The sequence below is a fragment of the Chanodichthys erythropterus genome, chromosome 3 (assembly GCF_024489055.1).
Source record: "Chanodichthys erythropterus isolate Z2021 chromosome 3, ASM2448905v1, whole genome shotgun sequence".
NCBI classification, from domain to species: Eukaryota; Metazoa; Chordata; class Actinopteri; order Cypriniformes; family Xenocyprididae; genus Chanodichthys; species Chanodichthys erythropterus.
In genome coordinates this window covers 26320775-26344669 of record NC_090223.1, presented here as the reverse complement: position 1 = coordinate 26344669, position 23895 = coordinate 26320775, and the positions used below count along the sequence as shown (strand labels likewise).

At 38.7% G+C, this 23895-nt stretch overlaps 1 protein-coding gene and 1 non-coding gene across 10 annotated transcripts in view; one reads left to right on the top strand and one right to left on the bottom strand.

Moving 5' to 3' along the window:
- bptf (bromodomain PHD finger transcription factor) overlaps window positions 1-20679 on the bottom strand; it is a 34890-nt gene extending 14211 nt beyond the window's left edge. For 2 of the 9 annotated variants that reach the window (XM_067381524.1, XM_067381521.1), the window contains exons 1-22: window positions 19747-20679; window positions 16506-17331; window positions 14266-14486; window positions 12473-12682; window positions 10769-10948; window positions 10093-10278; window positions 9811-9959; window positions 9248-9579; window positions 9009-9140; window positions 7816-7945; window positions 7571-7706; window positions 7175-7462; window positions 5196-7011; window positions 4610-4734; window positions 4393-4521; window positions 4110-4260; window positions 3680-3800; window positions 3183-3423; window positions 2744-2914; window positions 1076-1212; window positions 873-987; window positions 433-608 (exon numbers count right to left, since the gene is read on the bottom strand). In XM_067381524.1, the coding sequence (XP_067237625.1) occupies window positions 433-608; window positions 873-987; window positions 1076-1212; window positions 2744-2914; window positions 3183-3423; window positions 3680-3800; window positions 4110-4260; window positions 4393-4521; window positions 4610-4734; window positions 5196-7011; window positions 7175-7462; window positions 7571-7706; window positions 7816-7945; window positions 9009-9140; window positions 9248-9579; window positions 9811-9959; window positions 10093-10278; window positions 10769-10948; window positions 12473-12682; window positions 14266-14486; window positions 16506-17331; window positions 19747-20230 (6456 nt within the window). In that variant the 5' untranslated portion in view covers window positions 20231-20679. The remainder of the gene's footprint in view (window positions 1-432; window positions 609-872; window positions 988-1075; window positions 1213-2743; window positions 2915-3182; window positions 3424-3679; window positions 3801-4109; window positions 4261-4392; window positions 4522-4609; window positions 4735-5195; window positions 7012-7174; window positions 7463-7570; window positions 7707-7815; window positions 7946-9008; window positions 9141-9247; window positions 9580-9810; window positions 9960-10092; window positions 10279-10768; window positions 10949-12472; window positions 12683-14265; window positions 14487-16505; window positions 17332-19746) is intronic. The other 7 variants (XM_067381526.1, XM_067381523.1, XM_067381525.1 and 4 more) reach the window with 7 other exon arrangements.
- A 2904-nt stretch (window positions 20680-23583) lies between these two features.
- Window positions 23584-23665, top strand: trnas-aga (transfer RNA serine (anticodon AGA)). Its single transcript has one exon. It is a non-coding gene; the product is annotated as a tRNA-Ser (tRNA).
- The last annotated feature ends 230 nt before the right edge of the window (window positions 23666-23895 follow it).

The window sequence follows — 23895 nt, the reverse complement described above, 5'->3', positions numbered from 1 at the left end:
TAGTAAAATTAATCGATAACCTGTGTGGCATGACATCCGCAGAAAAACAAAGTTATTTGGAATAAGTGTTCATTTCGCTAACGAAACCTATGACGAAAAATGTTTTTTGACTACCTTTTTTTCCATGACTAAGATGAAACCATGATGAGATGACACCAACGTCATTAAATGATAACTAACTTTATTCTAAAACATGAAATACATGAAGATTATCATAATGAACAATACATGTAGGAATCATAAGTGTTTCTTCAACAATCCAAAAGCCAATGGGAAAAAACGATTAGATTTTTGGCCTACAAAAACACAATCAATTCCACACTGTATAATGTGCACAGATGAATCGGGCACAATAAGAACATTAAAATATGCATTTAAAGAAGAAAATAAAGGTCTGTTTGGATGGCATGCTGATTTAAAACTGGTACAAACCTGAGCCCCTTGGGTGAGCTGTGTGAGCTGGGCCAGAGTGAGTTTGACCTGACCCTGCTGTGGTCGGGGAGAAGAGGGCGTCTGTGGGGTCTGGGGTTGGTTCGGTGTGGAGAGGCGAGGAGGAGTGCCCACCGCCTGAGCACCTGTACTTGTTTGCACTGGCTGTTGCACTTGACCTGTGTGATATAAAAATCACATTCACATTCTGAAATGTCAGAAAAGCTTTAAAAAGCTGTGTTGTATTCAACAGAGTTGGCCATAAGTTACTGTGGACGTCACATGGTCATTCTGCTGTACAATATGAACACTAATTGAATGAGACCCTATTCATTTCCTGTCTCTTCTCTACTATCCTACTGATTAAAGGCACAGAAACCCATTAAAATCTAATGTAGAAAACAAATCATTTAATTTCCAGGACAAACCCTTGTTAAGAATACCTTGTTGAACCATCAGGGGTGTGCGAATGATAGTCTTCCCCAGGGTGGTAGCCTGGTGCAAGGGAGAGCGTATAACAGTCATCCCTGGTCGTAGAGCGGTTCCAGTCGTAATGACCTGGGCATAAACGATTAAATAAAACATTATTGCAAGAACGCAAAATGTTCCGTTGACATGAGCAGATCATTTTAGTGAGAGTTCATACCTGCTGTGTGGAGGTGGTTGTGTTGGGTCTGATGTTAATGGTGGCCGTACGGGGCTGGAATGGAGGGAAGGACTGTGCGGTGCCCGCTGTGCTTGATGGAATGATGCCCACCACCTTCTGCTGTACCTGTACCAAACCTGTCGAGACAATGAGTAGATTTAGTTTTCTTCAAGAGTACTGCATTACACAGATACACAACTGTTCAAAGGTTTGAGGTCGGTAAGATTTTTAAAAGTTTTTGAAACAAATCTCTTATGCTCACCAAGGCTTCATTTATTTGATACTAAATACTAGACTGGGTAAACCCAGCCTGATCTTTCGGCGATTTGATTTCGCCCGGCAACTCAGTCTGGAAACCCGTACATTCATTTCTACTGCTTCCGTTACACTTTTGCAGGAACCAATCACAGACTGGCTTATCCACCTTGCTCGCTATTGGCGGGTATATCACGATGACGATAGAGAAGCGACGGCAAGCACGACCGTCAATCCAATTCTTTTTAACCTCTCGACGATGCTGAATGACTTCTTTAGTTTAGTAAACAAATCACCCGAGTGGGTGTAAATACCACTCCCTTTCATGTTTTTTTTTGCACAACCTGCAAAAATTGCTCGATGCCATTGCTGCTTCTGCAAACCGCTGATCAATGCTACAAACCTATACAAACTAAACCTGTCTTGAGTTTTCGCGTCGCTCTGCAAAGTACGTCACCCAGATCACTAATCTGATTGGTTGAAGGACTATCCAATTGCGTGAATAATGCTCGTTGATCACGCCTCATGCAGTAGAAAATACATACAGAATCCCCAGACCAATGTTCAATTTTGAATTGAGCTTGGTCTGGTGATAGCCAGACAAACTAAATACAGCAATATTGTGAAATATTGTGAACCGTTTTCTATTTATATACATTTTAAAATCTAATTTATTCCTGTGATGAACCTTTTTATGATCCTTCAAAAATCATTCTAATATGATAATTTGCTGCTCAAGGAAAATTTCTGATTATCATCAATGTTGAAAACTGCAGCTTAATATTTTAGTGGAAACCATAATTTTTTTCATGATTGAAATACATCTTTGGTGACATTAAAAAATGTTTTACTGTCACTTTTGATTAATTTAATGCATCCTTGCTGAATAAAAGTATTAATTTCTTTCAAAAGAAAAAAAATCTTACTGACCACAAACTTTTGTACAGTTGTGTATTGATATCAGAATAGGAATATTTGACTTGGAATATTAAGTTTAAGTGTTAGCCAAACAGAACAAAAAAAATTGGCAAAAAAAAAGAAGAAAGAAATCCTTTGTATTTAACAACGACAAACAACTGAATTCAAAGTGAAGCCATAAAAAGGACTGTTTGTACCAAACTTTATGGGATGTTCACAATGACAGCAATTAAACTGAATGTTTCCTTAGTCTCATTGAAACTGAATGACTTAACTGCTCTGCTGCAGCAAACTGCTGCCAGTCTGAACAACCTTTTAAATTACTAACAGGCTGCATTAAGTGACCCATGCACAAGGTATGCTACTCATCATTAGAAACCAAGTAAAAAAATGTGTAATTTAAGAATATGGTGCTAACATTACGCCTCTCTGCGTGCAGGCAGGCCTAACTTAAAACAAAAATCACATGCCAATGATGTTGGAGGCCTGCCGTACCTCCTTGCGTGGTTGGTACGTTCACTGTGACTATCTTGCTGTTGGCTGGAACAGGTAGTTTAGCGGTGATGACACTGCCGGCCATCGACCCCGCAGCAGCAGCGATGTGGAACGTTTGCCCAGATGTGGTGGCGCTATTCGCCGCCACAGTCACAACCGAACTGGTAGAGACTGCAAGACACAGGTCTGATCACCACCCTAACACATACATCTCAATCAGGAAATACAGCAGCGGTTGCATCCAAGTACGCCACGGACAACAAACGTCAATGTCAGGCACCAAATACACCACCACAAATAATCTTATCAAAAAATAAAATCCGGCTAATTTCCAATCAAATACAACGACGTGCAAAAACACACTACAACAACATCTAAAATAAAAAGTCATCAAGCACTGTAATTAACCATGCATCCTCATAACATTGTAAAGACTGACCTGTATTGCCTTGTTGGCCCTGCTTGACCCAAGAAGCAAAGGACTGCTGGAAGTTCTTGTTTTGCTGGAATGTGACCGGAGAGCCCAGCTTGGTGGTCATTACCACTTTTGGCGCTGTAGTTACCTGACCGCTAATAGAGCCCACCACCACCTTCTGAGTAGTGGTCCCAGGGGTCGTAGGGGTGCTAGTCAAGGTGGATGTGGTGCTGGTGGTGCTAGGTTTCTGCTGTTCCAACCGTTTCTGCAATATAATCATTGAGAAATGCGACTTGACAATATAAACAAAGATACTAGGCTATAAGATAAATGAACAAGACCAAATCAGCCAAAACAAGATTATTAAAATTATGAGAACACCCCCAACCAAACTGAGAGTTAAATTATCATTAAAGGCAACAACCAATCAAAAGGCCCATTGGGAAGAAAACCAATTTCTTTCAGCATTGTGCCCCTGGTTATGAGGGGCGCCCCAGGTGGGCACATGTCTACATTCCCACCTGCTGGGCTGCCAATCTCTGCTGCTTTAGCTGAGCTTCCAATTGGGCCTTGACCTCCTCTGCTTTCTTCTGCACACTAACCTTAGTTGGGTCAGCCGCTTGTGCCTTTTCCCTCTCAACCCTGTGAAGTCAGAAGGTTCACAACAAATGTTAAAAAGAGGTGTTCTACCAACAAAAGAGGTGCAACCAAAAAAAATAAAAAATGCATTTGAATTGGAAAAAGGTGCAACACTCAGAAGTCAGAAGGTTTTAACATTTTTAAAATATAAAAAATGCATATATTCATGTCTTATCTACAACCATCCTTTACATTAGAAAAAGTTTGGATGGAGTGTTTCACAGATGAGTAAGCAAGGAATCAGAATGTTGTGTTGACTTGTGAGGGCGTGCAAATTCACAAATACAACAGGAAAAAAGAGGGAATTCCCACCTTTCAGTAAAGGCTCGAATCTCCCAAAGTTCCAGGTCTTCCTCGGCCACCCAGGTTTCGATTACAACAGGCCCTGTCTGCTTAGCTGGTTCTGGCTTCTTTGGTCTCAGAGCACTTGAACGAAGGCCTTTCCTTTGAGGTGTAGGAGTCTCTGCTCAAAAGAATGATGGACAGACCAAATATCAACAGTGTTTCTGGTCAGTCAAGCCTTGCATTATAGAAGACATTCCATGTCTGAAAACAAAGGGTTGCCTGGCATAAGGACTCTTTGAGTCACCATTACCTTTGGGAGTCTCAGGCACCCCAAGGGGACAAATGATCTTCCTGATGCAATACTCTGAACGAATGCCATAAGGACCAACATCTCTCCGCTTGATGATCTCAGTGGTGGTGATATCAGTGTCAGATGTCTCTGTTTAGTTACACAAAAATGGTTGAGCATTGGCTTTTTAAAGTTCTTCATGAATGCCAAAGTGATATTGAAGTGGTTAAGTGCCAACCTGTTCGCGTTGTCCCTCCTGTGGGTGAGGGTTTCACAGACATATCATCCCATCTGAGGCAGGCCCAAAGCAGCCGTAGCATTAGGCTCACTCCAGCCAAAGACCTCACTGTCTGGAGTCGGTATCTGAATTAAAGAACCTCCAGCTCATTAGCATCACATAAATTGTTTTTCAAAATTGGGTATTCATGCAGATCTCATAGGCCTATTTGGTCTTTTGGCGACCAGTACTGTTCTTGAAAATGCTCATAAATGGAAAGCTAGCATCAACATCTCGGTCTCTCCTCTAGACACCAAATTAACCTTAAGGAAAGATATGAACACTAATTGGGACCAAGTACATAGTAGTAAAGGAAAAGGCTGCAAAGAACCTTAAGGAAACTAGCAGATTAATTAGATAAACTAGATCACCACATTCTCTGAACAAAAGTGAGTGGTTCTTGAAGCTAAACCTGCCACCAAAACTGCTAGGGGGTTGCCAGCGCATTCCCGGGGAATTGCAATAAAGTTGTCAAGTTATTCTAAGTGGATGTAGGACATTGGTAGGTTATTACTGGCCCAAGTCAAAAGAGCCCAAAGATACAAACCTCCATGTGATCCCAAATGTTGGTCGAGGGGATGGGTAGGGCCAGATGTCCAGGGCCGGCTTGGCATTATAGTTAAAGATAGGAACTTCGCGGATACCACCGCGCCTTGCAAGTTTCTTCAGCTCGTCATTGGGAAGCACAAAGATACTCTTCTTGCTACTCTTGGTCACAAACTTGCGGTACGAGGGCAAGGCCGTTCCAGACCGTGTTTTCTTGGTGCGAGAGAACTTTAACAGTCGTACCCTGTCCCTGGTGGAATATTCGTGACTCACTGTCATAGATTTTACAGTGGCACCACTAGGACTCAACTTGGTATCGGTCAGTGTTTTTGTGACAGTGGTCAAGCACTCTTTTGTTAGAGTGGCTTCCTGGGATGAGTCTGTAACCTTTGTAACAGTAGTGGTAGTAGTGGAGAGTGTTGAAACAGAGCTGGTAGACTCCACCTTAGAATCTGTTGGTACAGGGGTACTGATCCCGTTATTGGAAGCAAGACTGTCACGTGAGGTCAACACCATGCGGGACTCTGTGGATACTGTGGTTGTAGTTGTGGTGACTTGAGTAATGACAGTCGTAGTCTCGCCAAGGCTGCTGCTGTTTTCAGTGAGGTCACTACTTAAGCTGGACTCTTCCGCTGAAGGGACGGGAGAAGGAACAGGAGGTTTTGCCTCCTCAACTTGCATCGGCTCTACCTTAGAGCTATGACTAGGCACCTCGGATCTTGTGTTCGACTCAGAAGCTACAGAAGAAGGTTCAGCAGAAGAAACCGTGGAGTCTTTAGATTCTTCAATGTTGTTTTCCAACTTGGCCATTTTCTGAGGTGGTGGATAATCGGGGTCAAGTTTGTTAACCCCTTTATCCTCATCCGAATTCACCTGAGGAATCGTGCTATTAGTCCATTCTTTAAGACACTCTTGAGTGGCGTCACCATTCATTAGCGACTTCACTGTTTCCTTTGGTGATATTGCTTTAATCTCCTCCACAACGGTATTGGTTAGCTCCTTTGTGTTAACACTATCAGTCAAATTCTTACATTCTGGGTCAACAGGACCATCCTTCCCATTTACTTGCAATGGCAAAGTTCTCTTTACGTCTAGGTCATTCTCATTGTTTTCAATGATGTCCTTCCTCTCAGAGTCTTCAGGTGGACACGTAACTTCTGTAACGGTTTTATCGGGTTTAGTGTTCAAGCTGAGGCTTTGATCCAGACTTTGAGAGTTTCCATTAAGCTCAGACATTGCTACCCTACTGGCGGTCTTGGGTTCTGGTTCTGTCAACTTCTGCTGATGTTCTTTAGGGGATAAGTCACCAGAGTCATTTAATCTAACATCCAGGATGTTCTTCGGTCCTGAAGTGTTTGTCTTCGCCTGTTCTTCCTCTTGGTTAAAATCAAGCTTTTTGACCACATTGTCTTTTTCTTGGATCACTAGACAGGCTACTCCCTCAGTCTGTCTAGCCTTCGGAGTTTCAGAGATAGTTCCTTCAATCTTAACCTTTTGGTCTTGAGCAGCAACAGTTATCTCTTTGTCTTCCATTATCTTTTCAGTTGAGGTTTTAGAAATTGTTCCCTGCTTGAGTTTCTCAAGCCTCTGCTTCTCTTCTATGGTGAACTGTTTGACCCGCCTCTCTAAAAGGCCATCAAGTTTTGATGCCTTGATTTTCTTGTATGCCGTACGTAGCAAGAAGCCTTCACTGACATTCACAACATCATGCCAGAAGGATTGCTGGGGTTGATTAGGAGCACTATCCTTTACCACCTCACTATCCAAAGGCTCTCCTTTCAAAGGAGAGTCATCGGATGGGGCATTTGTGATGTTATCTACAAACATGAAAAACAGACACATTAGCAACTTTGTTCCACTTTACAAGGCAACTATTTTTATGCATTCAAATACTAGTCAATACATGCTATATCATTTCTGATGTACTGTCCTGGGTACATCAAAAAAAGGGCTGTGAAAATGATTAAACTTTGCAAATACCTTTTTCCTCATTTACAGAGTTGGGAGTGCTGGTGTCCATTTGTTCTACCGATCCATTTTTTTCATCACACTTCTCTGTAACAGTTTCATTCTCCTTTTCTTCATTTTGTTCTTCAACTTTTAACACATGATCTTTCTCCACAGATAGCTTTTCTTCAGAAGAATCCAGTGATGTGTCCTGGAAGTTATCCTTTTCAGGCACATTTTCAGATGAAATTTCATCTGTTTTAACCAAAGTTTTTGGTGTTTCTGAAAGAGATGCCTGATTGTCCATTCCAGTTTTAGCTGCTGAAAAAAAATGTTTTATCAAATGAATTCTGCCCAAAAATAATACTTTTTTATTTCCCAGAATTTACAATTACATTTTGTAGTATTCCGTGCTAGCAAACAACATACCCTCAAGTGCTTTCCGGTAATTGACGTTGGTGTTTCCAGGTAGTTTTGGGAAAAAGCGATGGACATGCGTCTTACTCACCCAGCTCCAGCCTCCATACCCAGTTACTCTGTACTCCTCACCTTTCTGCTTCCACACCTACAGAATATGTTTGAACAGTTACTGAATGCCTTTAGCTCAAATGCTGAAGCCGTTATTTCCTAAAATGTTCAAATAAAATGCTCAGCTGGCAAGTGTTCAGATGTACCTGGTGTTTGATGGGGAAAGTGTACTTCACCCATGTGGCCTGCTGCATAGTCTCTTCATCTTCTAGTTTTTTCTCTCTCTTTTTCACCTTCTCCTTCTCTTCCCGCTCAACAGAGGTCATGCGATGAAGCCTGCGGAAAGATGAAGCACAAAAAAATAAAGAGAAAGTTCACCAAAACTGGGACATAAAGGTGACTTATTGTACATTTTTGGAAAGCCTCCAGCATTTGAGGCATTCCACCATTTCTGGACGCTTTTGTGTTGAGAAGCAACAATGTGCAAAAATATATTACTGGATTAAGGTATTCTTATCCACACATGCAAAAAAGCATTTAATTTCCCATAAACCGCACATGACAATTACGCTGGCTTAACGAAGCCAACATACTGCTATTGTTTTGTTTTTGTTTTTTTTTTACAAAATCCCTAAGCCCTTTTTGACTGCAAATCCTTCTAAAGCTTTCAAGCTACATCCACCAAACACAGACCAGACATGACTTGGGTTATTATGACTTTACTTACTGATCTGACATTTTTTTCTTTGCAGAATATCAAACAAGCCCAAAATCCCATAGATTTCCTCATCCACCAAACTCGGCACAATCCTTTAGCCTATTCTGATTGATTTAGCTTATTTATTTTTTATCATATATATTTAATATTTTTTAATATAACATATCTAATTTATAATATCTCTAAAAATCCCACAAATGAAAATTGACAATGTTTTCAACCTCCCTCCTCAATTTCAAACTCAAATTTAAATCACAAACACTTTAAACAGCTCATCTATGTATTTATCTGTCTGGCCTGTATGACCTTCAAACTACAACTTTTATGCTTTTTGATGTTTGTATAATACTTTTACATGTGCACTTTAACTATTTTATACTTTTAAAAGCTTTGTAATGACTGCTACTATAGGAAGACTTTCAAAACAGCTATAGCATCAGACGCCATAAATAAAGCAGCATTCAAAACTCAAGGCAATGAAATTGAAGGAGGTCGCCAAGTTTCTAAACTGTTGGTTGTTATCTATATTTTTTATATTTTCCATCCTATCCAGCTCTATGTGAGCTTCACTGACTGCACTCGCATTGGGAGTCACCATATTGCATTCGTAGTATAAATTCAGTATAAACTCAAACTCAAAGCATCAAAAGTATGTTTTAATATTTGTATTAATAAACTGACCTTGTGTGACCGAGAGAATCCTTCCACATAGGGAGCATGACCACTGGCTTGATTGCACACTCTAGAATGGCCAAAGCTAACGCAAACTCTCTCGCCTTGCTGCACATTTGGACAGCCTTTATCCAGTTTGACCTACAGCAATGGAAAAGGTCACAGGATGACATGGTTAAACTTCTTCTCTGAAACTTTAGCACATTTAAAATAAAAACAAGTCCTCCTGGTACTTGTGAGACTTTCACCTGTGTGATGCCCAGTTGGGATGCAAGAACGGAGCAGGGACATTGTTCTCCAGCTGAATGATGGTTAATCTCAACGTAGACACAGTCAGGGCTTTCGAGCCATACAGCGATCCGTTCCACTTGAACTCACCAGCAGGGGTCATGCAGAACTTGTGGGAAAGATGTCTGCGTTTGTCATGGTCCTCACGGTGTTGGTGCTTGTTCAGGGCAAGTGTGTTAGTGCTGTACTGGTTGTGGTAGACTCGAAATTTACCCTCCTGGCCCAGTTTGAAAAAGCCACTGCTCTTGTTTGAATCTCTCTTAAAGGAGCCAAATGACGACAATGGGGGAGTCTGAAATATCGTTAACATGATTAACAGATTTGATTTATAAATTTTACAGTGTAATATGTACATTTCAAAGCAACTATGTATTTTTTTCTTGAAGACCTATGGTACAATTTGCTTGATATGATGATATAGTAATATTGATTCATGCCTTTGCAAATCTCTTTCGTCATCAAAGCATCAACATCCTCTATACAAGATGTCATCTGTCACTATTAATAAAGTCAACAGTCTCACCTCTTTAAGTGCTCTGCTACCATCCTGAGAGCTGCCATCTTTGTCCTGCATGACCTTGCGTTGACTTAGCTTGCTATCAGGGTTCCGGAGTCGTGTAATCATGCGTGAAGATCCTGTCTTTGCACTATCTCCGTTAGCTTTACCCTCACCTAAAAATAAAAATAAAAAATAATATAAAAAAAAACAAACTTTTGAACAGTCGAGTGTGTGTTTATAATAAATAAAACACATATAACAAATTAAAAATATACTCTGTGTGTGTTTATGTAGGTGCATAGAAACCTGTTTCATCCTGGCTGTTGAGAGAAGACTGTGAGGATCGGTCCACCAGGTCAGGCTCTTCTGGACCTCGCAAGCATTCAGAAATGGAGAAATGACTGCTGCAGCTGTTCTCATCCACTGTCTGTGCAGGTTCAGTCTCTAGTACAGAATCACCATCACCGTGAGCTGCAGGCTCCGAGCTCTTATCTGAAGGAGAAACAGTGACAGAAGATACAGGAGATACATCAGTAATGGCCATGTTGAGCAAGAACACTACCATAATACGCAAAAAAAAAAAAAAAATAGTAGGCAGTATCAAGTATACAGAACAGTATGTAGTACACTAGCATTTCACTCTAACCACAACCAAAATAATATTGTAGTAAAGCTTTAACACTGCAGTACATATCAGCATAGCATTATACATTTTGTTAAATCTAATTCACAGGCTCTATACTCTCAGTAAACATGTACCAAAGATGATGGCAAAGATCCAGTGCTGCTCTATAGATGGCACTGTTGAGCAAAGTTTGCTGGGCAAAGTAGGTGGTCTCTTGTGCCAGGAGGGTCTTTGTTTCAGAACAAGAAAATGGAAGATCTGTTCCTAGCTTGGAAATTAACAGCAACTAACTAGCTAGGACAGTCTTTGTATAAAAGAAGCATGTGACTTGAACATTGTGAAAAGAACCCACTGTACCTGCCAACTCTTTCACCCCATCAGTCCCTTCCCCTGCCTCCTCACCACTGGAAGATGATGTCACAGCATTCCCTGTGGGATTCTGGGAGTCAGTTTTAGGCGGAATGGCTGAGCTGGATACCGCGAGCTCAGGAACATTGGTGCTGCCCACCTCATCAACTGGGACAGCTGAGACTGAAGCTGAAATTTAAAAAAAAGAGACCAGGTTTAGTGTTTAAACGATAACAAGATTTTCAAATGCAAATTAGGAGGATTAGAGCCTTATTTTTTTGTTTTTTTATTTGAGAAGAGCCAAGACTACCACATACTACAAGTCCTGCATTGAATTCTGTGCATCACATGTGCATACAAAGAGCTGAAAAGCTTTTAAAAAAAGAGTGGATTGATTCACAAACATTTTAAATCCAGGCTTTCCAAATGTTTTGACTAATGAATTGCAAAATTGTTTACATGGCCTGTCTAGTCAATTTTGATTAGTAGAAAGTAGAAACAAAGTTTGGGTTTGGTGAAAGTTTTCAATGTTTCTGAAAGACATCCCTTATGCTCACTAAGGTCACATTTATTTGATCAAAAATACAGTAAAAGTAATAATTACAATTTTTTAAAATTAAATATATTGTGAAAATCATTGTCACATGATCCTTCAGAAATTATAATATGCTGTTTGATGCTCAAGAAACATTTCTGATTATTTGTCAATGTTAAAAACAATTGTGCGGATTAATTTTTTGTGGAAACTGTGATGCATTTTTTTCAGGATTCTTTGATGATTAGAAATTTCAAACAAAACAGCATTTATTCCAAACAGAAAACTTTTGTGACATTATAAATGTCTTTACTTTTGAGTAAATTAATACATTCTTGCTTGATAAAAGACAGTATTATTTCTTAAAACAAATCTTACTGTCCCCAAACTTTTGGACGGTAGTGTATTTGCACAAATTGCTTTGATTCAGATCGATTTGCGAATGAATCACTCACCACCAGTTCATCAAAGAACAGACTCAAAACAATATCACTATGGCTTGCAATCAAGTATAAAATATGTCTACACAAGAGTAATATCTTAATAAATATTAATAATAATAATAATATAGGGGTAGAGTAAAACTTAGAGGGAAAAAAAAGGAAATTCATTATAGAAATTCAGAATTTTTTTTTTTTTTTTCAGGCCTAAAAAAAAAAGTAAATTTCCTGATATTTCCAGGTTTGTAATGACAGTGGGACTCTTGTAAATTATAAATGTAATTTTAACATTTTGGGAATATATTGAAGATGATGAATGTAAATGTAAAAAGATTAAATAAAAAAAAAAAGTAAAGTACAAAATGTAATTGTTACTAAACAGATCCCAAATCACAAGTGTGCCTGAATTACTTCTAGGGCTGACCGATATATCGCACGCGATTGTCACGTGCCATTTCGTCAGTAAAGCCGGTTCCCTGATTACCGCTAAATCACCATCACCTGCTTTCAAATGGAGCGGCATTTAATAGACAGAGCCGTAGTTCACTGACAAGCCACGCAATATCACGTTCAATATCGAAGGCGATTCATCTGGCTTTACTGATGAAATGCGTGTGACAATCACATGCCATATATCAGTCAGCCCTAATTACTTCAATTAGAAATATGCACTTGCAATTAAAACTGACATCAAAATCATGTAAACACAACTAAGAGAGGCATAAAAAGATATCTGACCATCTGCAGAAGTTTGCTCATTCATCGCATTCCCATTACTGGAGTCTTGTTGTGGACACGATCCGTTCGAGTTCATTTGATCGTTCACAGCTGGTTCACCAGATCCTGATTTCAACTCCTGTCTGGCCCTCTCAGCCTCCTCCGCTGCCCGTCGCTTCACCTCCTCGAGCTCCGCTTCCTGCTTGGTCTTCAGGCGGTCCAGGATCACATCTGTAGAAAATGCATAAAGATTTTCTCAAGATCTCAGCCACTTACAATACAGAAACACCTCAACAGCTGTCCAATATGTTTCTCTAAACAAATCCATTCCTAATTCCTATTAACATCAAATGAGATCAACATTTCATAAGCCTAAAGATATGTCAACGTGATAAGCTGGTTAATCACTGACATACAATGGCCTACAAGTTATTTGTAAGTTTTGAAAAATAACTACTTGAAACGTATCTGTCCCGACTATGCATTCAAAGTACCACATGAAGTAGTTTGCATGCAGGAAGCAAAAGCTATGTATGAAACTTCTGCAGCTTGTGAAATTCTTGCCCACAAAACCTTTACGAGATTAATCTCACTCTAGTGCAGGTGGAGCAATTTTGCACTGCTAAAAATAGCTGAGCAGAAATACACCTTAGAGTCATTTGAATTACATCCAAATTTATTATTTTGTATTCCTTCAAATTAACTACTATTGATTCAGACATCCATTGTATGCTCTGGAAGGATGTTGCAACCCAATGTAGTAAAAAAAATTAATATTATATATATATATATATATATATATATATATATATATATATATATATATATATATATATTTTTTTTTTTTTTTTTTATTGGGTTGCAAACATCCTTCCAGAGCATAGAGTGACATATATATAGATATTTTTTCCCCCCTCTCCCCCATCCATTCATGTTATTTCATTTCGTACTTTACATATGGCTACTTCTTGTTGCATGCCTGGAAAAAATTTAAATGATATAGAATAAAAATATTAATAATAATAATGCAAAAATGCAAATATTTAGCATTTCAAACGTAATCTGTCATTATATATAATACTTCAAAAAAATGCCCATATACGTAAGGAAAACAACTTCTGTCATTTCCATACAAGAAAGCCGAAGGCTTAACTTAAAGAAATGAAATAAGTCCTTCCACAGAGCAAACGAGACCAGCAGACTCATGTCCTATTTAGAAAAAGGGAAAAATGAGTGTGGGTTGCTAAAATGACCAGTTTCCAAAAAAAAAATCATGTTGATTCAGACAACATGTGTGTCCATAAATAAGTCAATCAGTTAGGCAGACATCAGGAATGATCAGGCATCTGCTTAAAAACTTAACTCAGAAATCAGACAATGAGGAACATAATGTTAAGTGGTTATGTATGCTGTATTAAAATGACAACTAATATTCATGATTCCCTAAAGAAATACGCATTTAATAAACATGAACAGGATATCAGCATTTTTTTTTACATTAAAAAAATTGGAAGAAACAAACTTTATTTCATCCTTGCACATAATGGAAGAAAAAAAAAAATAGTATTTTAATCTCTGTGACAATAAAAAAAAAACACTTTAAATGCATTTTATTGTGGGTAAATCCTACAAGAATAATTAAGAAAAAATTCAATGTCTGTCCCCAAAAAAAAACAAAAAAAACACACACACCGTCAAGTAAACAAACTTATCAAGTTTGTGGTTGTCTCACTTTGCACATCCAAAGGAATGTGTATTGTCAAAGAAGTTAATAAAAATGATATATATGAGCTTTGATTTATATATTTTCTTACCATTGGCAACGGTGAGGTATGCCTTGTTATTCCCACGGGCCTTGTTAGTGAGCTCCTCTGTAATGTCCATGTGAGTGTGGATCTCCTCTCTCATCTCCTCCAGCACAGAGCAGAGATCATTCTCCCAGAACCCTTTATCCAGAACCTCCAACAGCTCCCCGAGCTGGACTTTAGTGCTGTAGTACCAGGTCTGTTTATTTTCATCCTCGCCATCTTCCTCTCTGAAACGGTTCAGGTTACATACATTAAACACAGTCACTTTATGAACTTTTAACCATATTTGGTTACACTTTATGTTAAGGTGTCCTTGTAACCATGTAATGGTACATTGAAGTACTGAGTAATATCAATGCACAGCATGTACTTACTATAGGGTTAGGAGGATTAGGGTTTGGTTTTTGGTGTTGGAAGTAATTATGCATAATTTACTGTTATCACTACATTAATTACATATGAAACTAGGACACTGCAAAATAAAGTGTTATCCTATATTTTTTCACTTTTTCAGAAAAGCTAGGCTGAAATGTTATATTTTGGCAACTGAAAATATTCAGCCGAAACAGCAAAAAATTGGAAGTTTTGTCTGAAATAGTTTTGGAGGGTTGCTTGTTGAAGAAACTTTCTTCATAGCCTGTAAACATTACACCCTCATGAGTTTTGCGAGTTCAAATACCCACTTACCCAAATTTCATTACTAAAACCTTTGGTCACAAACCATAGCTCAGGTAGGTCAAAAAACACATGAAGAGAAGTGTTAGGATAATACATAACATAAGCAATCACAGACATTCGCATTAAGGCTGGATTAGATTTCTCAGAGTACTCAGAGTGAATTTGCACAAATAACAGTATGTAATTTGCTCTGGAATTTTTTTCTGAGAAAAACACAGACATGGCAGATTAGGACAGTATTCTGCACTCATCTGAAATTGACCTATGATGTTCTATGACATGAAATTCATCTAAATTTAAACGATCTCATGGATGTGGCTGTTGTGGTTTGTGATCATATGGGCACCAACTGCTGAAGTATATATATGGTGTATTCAAATGACTGTGACATAGTCACTTTATGTTTACATGCCTATAGCCCGCTGTGCACGGTTGCCCTGAAGCCACAGGGTTGGCAATGCCACCGGGCTTGGGCCCGTCATCACTGCCTGCAGCTATATTTAAATGTTGTCTTTTGTTGGACAAAATGTTAATAAATGCTTCTCATGTCTGGAAAGATGTTTGTACTGAGTAAAGCATGTCGCTTTTTCAAATGTACATTACAAGTGACTCAAACTCGCAGTGCTTTCAGATGGATTAGCATTTGGAGCCATACTTCATTGACAAGCTGCACATAAAAATAAATAAAATAATCACAGCTTTTGCGATTTCATAATCGCACTAAGAATCTCATGTACGTGGTAATCACATTTAAGTTCAATGTTATTTTCTGTATCGTGCAAACTAACAATAAACAATACTTCCACCGCATTTATTAATCTTAATGATAATTGTAACATTTACCAATACATTTTTAAGATCAAATGTTCTAATGTTCAAATGTATCTGTTAGCACTAGTTAATGCACTGTGAACAAACATGAACATGCTTATTAACTAACATTTACAAATGCTGTAAAAAATATATTGCCTATTGTTAGTTGATGATAGTTAATGGATTAACTTGGGTTAATAAATGAGACCTTATTGGGTAACACTTTATTTTATAGTGTCCTTGTTACACATATTACATGTAGTTACTATAGTAATAACTATAAAATATATATAATTACATGCAACTAACACTAAACCATGCCCTAACCCTAAACCTCAAGTACGTACATGTTGTTAATTATTATTACTCAGTGCTTATATGTATAATTACACCGTAAAACAGACACCTTAAAATAAAGGATTACACTTTATGTTAAGGTGCCTTTGTTACACTGTAATTATACATTCAAGTACTGAGTAATATTTATTAACTACATGTACTTACTATAGAGTTAGAGCATGGTTTAGGGTTAGTTGCATATAATTATGCATAATTTATAGTTATTACTACCGTAACTACATGTAGCATATGTAACAATGTCACTGAAAAAATAAAGTGTTATCAAATAAAGTGTAACCCCGGGTCAATAATGAAACTACTTGAAAGTGAGCATTTAAAAATGGCTTTTTAAATGTCAAAAATTTAAATTTGCACCAAATCCTCGGCAATTTGTATTATATACTGCAAATACTCACACAACGATCCTCCTGTTGAGAAACCAGTATTTTCTTTGATGTCGGTCGTAACCAATGGGCTCTTGCCGGATGTACGGCCGGCTCTTCTGGAACTCTGTCAGACAGTCTGTTACGCCGGGCACTTTGTGTGCCACACAAATCTCACACTGCCATTCGTCCTCAGGCACCTCCTCCAGGGGAGGCTTGACGCACTCCAGGTGATACACGGCCGAGCAGGTCTCGCAGCACAGGAGGTCGCCGAGCCTGTGGCAAACCCGGCAATGGTCGTCGTACTGAACGACCCCCTCGGACATGAGCTCCTCACGGGCGAGGTTAGTGGTGAGGAATTGGTCCACCAGGAACTGCAAGACCTTGACTTTGCTCTCCAAAGGGCTGAACGGATAGTCTTCGCCCTCCAGGTCAGGGAGCACGTGGTGATACTCGGGGTCGCTTTCGCAGTATGAACGCACCACTTCCGGCCAAGTCATACCGTCAATGAAGTAGAGTGTGGAGTTGATGCTGTCCTTGAGGTCCGCGGGTCCGAAAGTGGTGTTGGAGGTGTCTTCCTCCCGTAAAATGGCCTTCAGCAGACAGATGTGCGTCTCCGCCATCAGCGTGCACTGCTCCTGTCCGACCAGAGCAGCGCAGAAGTCCTCGAAACGGAACGGAGAGAGACGCAAGACGGTGCAGAAACTGCGAAGGACCTCATAAATAGCCGACGCATTGAGTAGCTGCTCGTTGGGAATGAGAAGGTCCTCGGAGGAACTGGGCAGCTCCAGAAGAGGAATCTCCTTCTGCTCCAGAATAGGAGAAGGTGGTCGCCTTGGTCTTGGCCTTTTACGACCTACTAAAACAGAAAGAATCAGAATCAGTTTTGATTGCTGGAATTGACTGCTCTAATGACCAACAAATTGAAGACAACATGAATTTTTCAAGGAGGAAAACAAAGTCCCAATGCAATTTTATTATTATTATTTTTGTTTGTTTAAAAATGAGAGAGGATGTCATGTTAGAGTCCATTTGTAATAACGTGCATTAAAAATGATCAGTCCACCCCCACCCCCCTTTCCTGATAATTTACTCACCCCCCATGTCATCCAAGATATTCATGTCTATCTTTCTTCAGTTGAAAAGAAATGAAGGTTTTTGATGAAACCATTCCAGGATTATTCTCCTTTTAGTGGACTTCAATGGTCTCCAAACGGTTGAAGGTCAAAATTACAGTTTCAGTGCAGCTTCAAAGTGCTTTAAACAATACCAGACAAGGAATAAGAGTCTTATCTAGTGAATCGATCGGTCATTTTCGAAAAAAATACAACTGTATATGCTTTATAAACACAAATTATCACCTTCCAAGGGTTTCCGCCAAATGCCGCCAGTTTATTTTTTTCCGTAAGTTGAATAGGGAAGGCGTAGGACATACAGCATAAGCTTTTTGAAGAATGCGGAAAGCAGAAGCACGTGCAAGGAGATAATCTGTGTTCATAAAACATATACAGTTGTATTTTTTTTCCGAAAGTGACCGATTGTTTCGCTAGATAAGACCCTTATTCCTCGTCTGGTATCGTTTAAAGCCCTTTGAAGCTGCACTGAAACTGTAATTTTGACCTTCAACCTTTTGGAGGCCATTGAAGTCCACTATAAGGAGAATAATCCTGGAATGTTTTCATCAAAAACCTTCATTTCTATTCAACTGAAGAAAGAAAGACATGAATATCTTGGATGACATGGGGGTGAGTAAATTATCAGGAAAAGTTTATTTGAAAGTGAACTAATCCTTTAAACCAACAGTTAATATTTAGGATTCCCAAAGGAAAATATTACATTTGAAGCAGCTGAATCTTGTATTTAATGCATGTACAGGATTTCAGCATCTAAATGTTTTAATAAAAAAATAAATAAATAATGGAGGCAACAAAACAGAAATCTGCATATGGTATACTTAATTTATATAAAAATATATTTTAATTTCTGCAAAAAAACTTTTATATATTTAATATTCACAGCACTGCTCAAGTTTGCGGTCAGGTTTATTGGGAAAGAAATTGATGCTTTTATTCAGCAAAGTTGCATTAAATTGATCAAAAGTGACAATAAAGATATTTATAATAGATTTGTAACATCATAAACGTCTTTCTTTTAAACGTTTTCATTCATTAAAGAATCCTGAAAATTGGTTTCCACAAAAATATTAATCAGCACGACTATTTTCAACACCGATAACAATAAGAAAGGTTTCTTTAGCACCAAATCAGCCTTTTAGAAGGATCATGTGACACTGTGACTGAAGACTGGAGTAATGATGCTGAAAATCCAGCTTTGCATCACAGGAGTAAATTGAATTTTAGAAATAGAAAGCAAATTCATATTTAACACATCAACCATCACTCGAGAAATATTTTAAGCCTAATTGCCTCTCATAAGGCGGGTAAATCATTACAGCAGCACCAAAACCTTCACAAGCTACATCATAAATGGCATTATGACGTCATGTGTGAGCGTGACACAGTAGCGGGTCGAAATTAAACTTCCTCCCCGCGTCAGGTGCATCGGGACTGGCGCTGGATTTCAAAACAATCGGCCGCATGCTGCCCTGTCATTAGCTGCACTTCAGCTTTGGCTACGTGCTCCAAAAACACCAGTCAGACAGCCATAGCCTCATGCAAATGAGAGTGGATAGTAAGTAAAACACCTAAATATGACCGTACTTTAATCAAGTTTATGGAATATGCAGATCATTTTATTAATAAATTATCTTATCAGCGCGTAATCAATTAACTTAGCAAGATGATGGGCTAACTAACTTTTCCTGCGCTTGTGTACGAGACTAAAAACTGATCCCGTTACAGTCTTAACCCTTTTAAATATAGTCAAACAACAAGAAAGGGTGATTTAATAGTATTTAAAACACATGCAGTGTGTCTGGATTTAATACGCTAACAGGCTAACGTTAGCAAATACATAATTGACGAGTGAAGCTAACTTTGTTTATATTAAAACATTTCTTTATTGCTATATACGAATATTTAAGTTAAATATTTAATTCTAAAGCTTTTTATATCTTAATAACATCTCGCAATCACAATTCCATCACAATAAATGACTATCGCGCTAAAGCTACATGCTAAACCCGCGGCCTTTGCCAGCATAGAAGAGCACCAGGATCCATTTTGAGTGTTTTGGTCCACAAAAGAGCGATGGTTTGAGTTTCCTCCGCGCTCGTTACAGCACACGGATCAGACGCTCGTGAGATCGACCGTACCTGCGTTGCTGCCGTGGCTGCTCTCCGTGCAGTAACTCGCATCGTCTTCCTCCAATTCGTCCAGTTCCTCCAGGTAGTCGGACTCGTCGTTGATGGCCTCCTCCTCATCTTCTTCCTCCTCCTCTTCATCCGTCAGAGGCTCCTCGATGAATTCTTCCTCCTCTGATCTCAAACTAACCGCATCTTCATCATCTTCATCGCTCTCGTGGTCGTCGTAAACCACCCCGCTCGCGGTGCTCCGCCGCCCCCTACCTCTGGCCGTTCCCCTGCCTCTTCCTCTGCCCCTCGATGCCGCGGATCGCGCTTTTCTTCGGCCTCGTGTTGAATGATGATGGGTCCCTCGTTTAGGGGTGACATAATCATCATCGCAGGTAACTTTCACCTTCGCTCGCAAGCCCCGGCGGGGTCTCAGCCCGCGCACCGGCCCCGTTGAGGGCTCCTGCACCAGCTGCGCTTTGGGCGGCCTGCCTCGTCTCCCCCTCATTATGGATAAAAATCTATTCTCTTCAGTTTCGCGTTTTGCCTGCACTTTACACGCACCAAACCCGGAATTTCGGGCACCACCGCAAAGTTGATCCCGTGCAGGTGAGGATGCACTAGTCCCGCGGAGCCCCGGTCTCGGTTAACGCGAGAAAGCTTAAAACGAACGCCCGGCGCCCCGCTTCAGGTCGCTCGCAGCCGCCATGTTCTTTCCTCCCTCTCCGTCCGCTGACAACAGACAAGCAGGCCTGTGCTGGAGTCACGTGACCGGCGCTCCGACTCAACGCTGGCCGCTTTCAGCACGATGTTTGTTGTATTTTGCGATTGTCAACACGCTTCCAGAGCTCGTTTTACTATCATTAGGCCCTTAAGCACGTGGAAATGTGCCTCTTCGTGGAGATTTGGTGGTTTTGGTGGTGTTCTGAGGCAGTGGCGCTTGTCATCTGCTCTCCATTTTCTTCTACGTGTGAACTTCTGTCGGTTCATGGAGATGGAGGGATGACAGGAGAAGACTGATCTGAGAGAAGGGGACTGAATCAAATAAGCTGGTCTTGATATTGCAAAACATCATTAAAATAAAAAAATAAAATGTTTCCTGTCCCGCCCCCCCCCCCCCTTTCTTTATTTCTTTCTTTATTTCTTTCTTTATTTCTTTCTTTATTTCTTTCTTTATTTCTTTCTTTATTTCTTTCTTTATTTCTTTCTTACTCATCCCAGGTGGAAAAGTTCTTTCTTTCTTTCTTTCTTTCTTTCTTGCTTTCTTTCCTTCTTTCTTTCTTTCTTTCTTACTTACTCATCCTAGGTGTAAAAGTTTGTTCTTTCTTTCTTTCTTTCTTTCTTTCTTTCTTTCTTTCTTTCTTTCTTTCTTTCTTACTCATCCCAGGTGGAAAAAGTTCTTTCTTTCTTTCTTTCTTTCTTTCTTTCTTTCTTTCTTTCTTTCTTTCTTACTCATCCCAGGTGTAAAAGTTTGTTCTGTCTTTCTTTCTTTCTTTCTTTCTTACTCATCCCAGGTGGAAAAGTTTGTTCTTTCTTTCTTTCTTTCTTTCTTTCTTTCTTTCTTTCTTTCTTTCTTTCTTTCTTTCTTTCTTTCTTTCTTACTCATCCCAGGTGGAAAAGTTTGTTCTTTCTTTCTTTCTTTCTTTCTTTCTTTCTTTCTTTCTTTCTTTCTTTCTTACTCATCCCAGGTGGAAAAGTTTGTTCTTTCTTTCTTTCTTTCTTTCTTTCTTTCTTTCTTTCTTTCTTTCTTACTCATCCCAGGTGGAAAAGTTTGTTCTTTCTTTCTTTCTTTCTTTCTTTCTTTCTTTCTTTCTTACTCATCCCAGGTGGAAAAGTTTGTTCTTTCTTTCTTTCTTTCTTTCTTTCTTTCTTTCTTTCTTTCTTTCTTTCTTTCTTACTCATCCCAGGTGTAAAAGTTTGTTCTTTCTTTCTTTCTTTCTTTCTTTCTTTCTTACTCATCCCAGGTGTAAAAGTTTGTTCTTTCTTTCTTTCTTTCTTTCTTTCTTTCTTTCTTTCTATAAAATAGAGCACTTTAAGTACATTATTGTGATGTACTTTTTTTCACTTGGGATATGTGCTAAGTAATAACCATATTTGATTTTTCATGCTGAACTTCACAAAGGACCTTTCGTTTGGCCTAAATGAATTAAGGATTAAATAAAAAATCTTGTTAAAACTCATGCACCTCTCATAAATGTTGTCTGTACATTTACGTTGCATATATATGTTTTAAAAATGTATTCTGTTTTCTAAAAAAAATTGATTTAATAAATTAATTTAAAAAATATATGGTGTAGCCATGTAAAAAGTACTGAATATATGTTGAATATATTGTGTATGCAACACTTTTCCTTAAAAATAAAAGCAGTGTTGGGTTACTATAATAAAGTAATTAATAAGTAGCATCTACATCTTCAGATTACTGTACTACTCTCTCTAAAAAGTATTGCATTGCTTATTACTCTCTAAACCCCATATCAACCTCGACCAGCTGAACAATACAAGGATTGACATGAAACTGCTCTTTTAATTCTTTCAAATAAATAATAAAAAAAATGCATAAATTATTCTTAAACTGACCAAAGTGTTTAAAGGGAGAAGGTTACATTTAAAAACTTTTGATGTTAAATCCACTATTGTTTTATATAGAATTGTTCTATGTACAGTATTTAATGCGATTACGTCAGAAGTAACTGCAGTTAGATTACAGAGAGTAATTCTACAGTAATTAATTACTTAGTAATGCGTTACACTCAACACAAAAAAAAGTTAAAACTTTTTCAGGTAAAAATAAAGTATGTGTATGCTTTATGCATAGGTAAAATATGTTTTAAGCAGCTATAACTGATGCTTATCTTGTCAAATGGCAACAGAATGTCTTCCTTCTTGTTGGTTGCAACACTTTTTGAAATGGCAGAACTGCAACATTGAAAATAAACACTTCCACTGTCCTTGGTGGTTTTTTATGCTTTTAGTTTCACTCCTTTCAGAGTTCTCATTTTGCCCATCATAAACGCCTGGGATGGCATGAGGTCATAACCTCATTTGCACTTATTTACATTGATTCAGGTTTGTGTGTGTGTGTGTGTGTGTGTGTGTGTGTGTGTGTGTGTGTGTGTGTGTGTGTGTGTGTGTGTGTGTGTGTGTGTGTGTATGTGTGTGTACATTATCTAACGTTAACCATTTGCATTGCTGATCCCTTGGTCTGGTCCATCTATTTAAAAGCAATGAAGGATGTGGCAGAATTATAACCCAGAAGCAGTGTGCTGCATACTTGTATCCAGGATCAAAAATACCAAACCAGTTAAGTGGCTTGGTAACAAACCCTGTCGACATAATCCAAAACGCACAGGACTGGAACAAGAAGCACTAAAGACATGAAGCTATTCTTAACAGTCTAAACAGAGACCAGAGTATTTATAAAGGTGCCAAACACAATTCAGATTAAGATACTCAATACTGGAGTGACAGTGACCTCTGATGGTTATGTTGGGATTGCAACCAGGTGTGAGAATATATCTGAGATGTAACAATAAAATGATACGGCTCAAGTACTGTTGGCTTCAGTGAGCGAATGAGCGTTTTGGTGTGTAACACTTTGTACAATACAGATACAAACAGTTAAAGATATGTGGTATTCGTGTAACGTTACCGTTTACAAACCAAGCAGATCATGCGTTTTTTTCGCTCAAAACATTCTGTTCTCGCTCTCGACTCTGCGATCGAGCTTCTTTGTGTGTCTTGCGAAGTTCTTCTAAACAGTCGTAATGAAACTCGTTATTACAACAATAACAATCATGAATTCATCGATAGGTAGGGTAGTTTAGTTCAAAAGTATCACGGTAACCGTACTCATTCCATGTAGTCGTGGCCGAGTGGTTAAGGCGATGGACTAGAAATCCATTGGGGTCTCCCCGCGCAGGTTCGAATCCTGCCGACTACGAAAACCTTTTTCATTTGTTTTTGGACAAACATCGTTTTATTAAATGTAAAAATTATATAAACGCTATGTGAATAAATCTCATTATAATAACTGCTATATGGTAATATGTCATCATATCCCGAAACAGTTTTAATAAATTACTAAAACCAAATAAACCCTGATGTATAAATACTTAACAATTTAAATTATATCGTTTTTTTTGTTTTTTTTTTAGTTTTAGAGTAATAAAA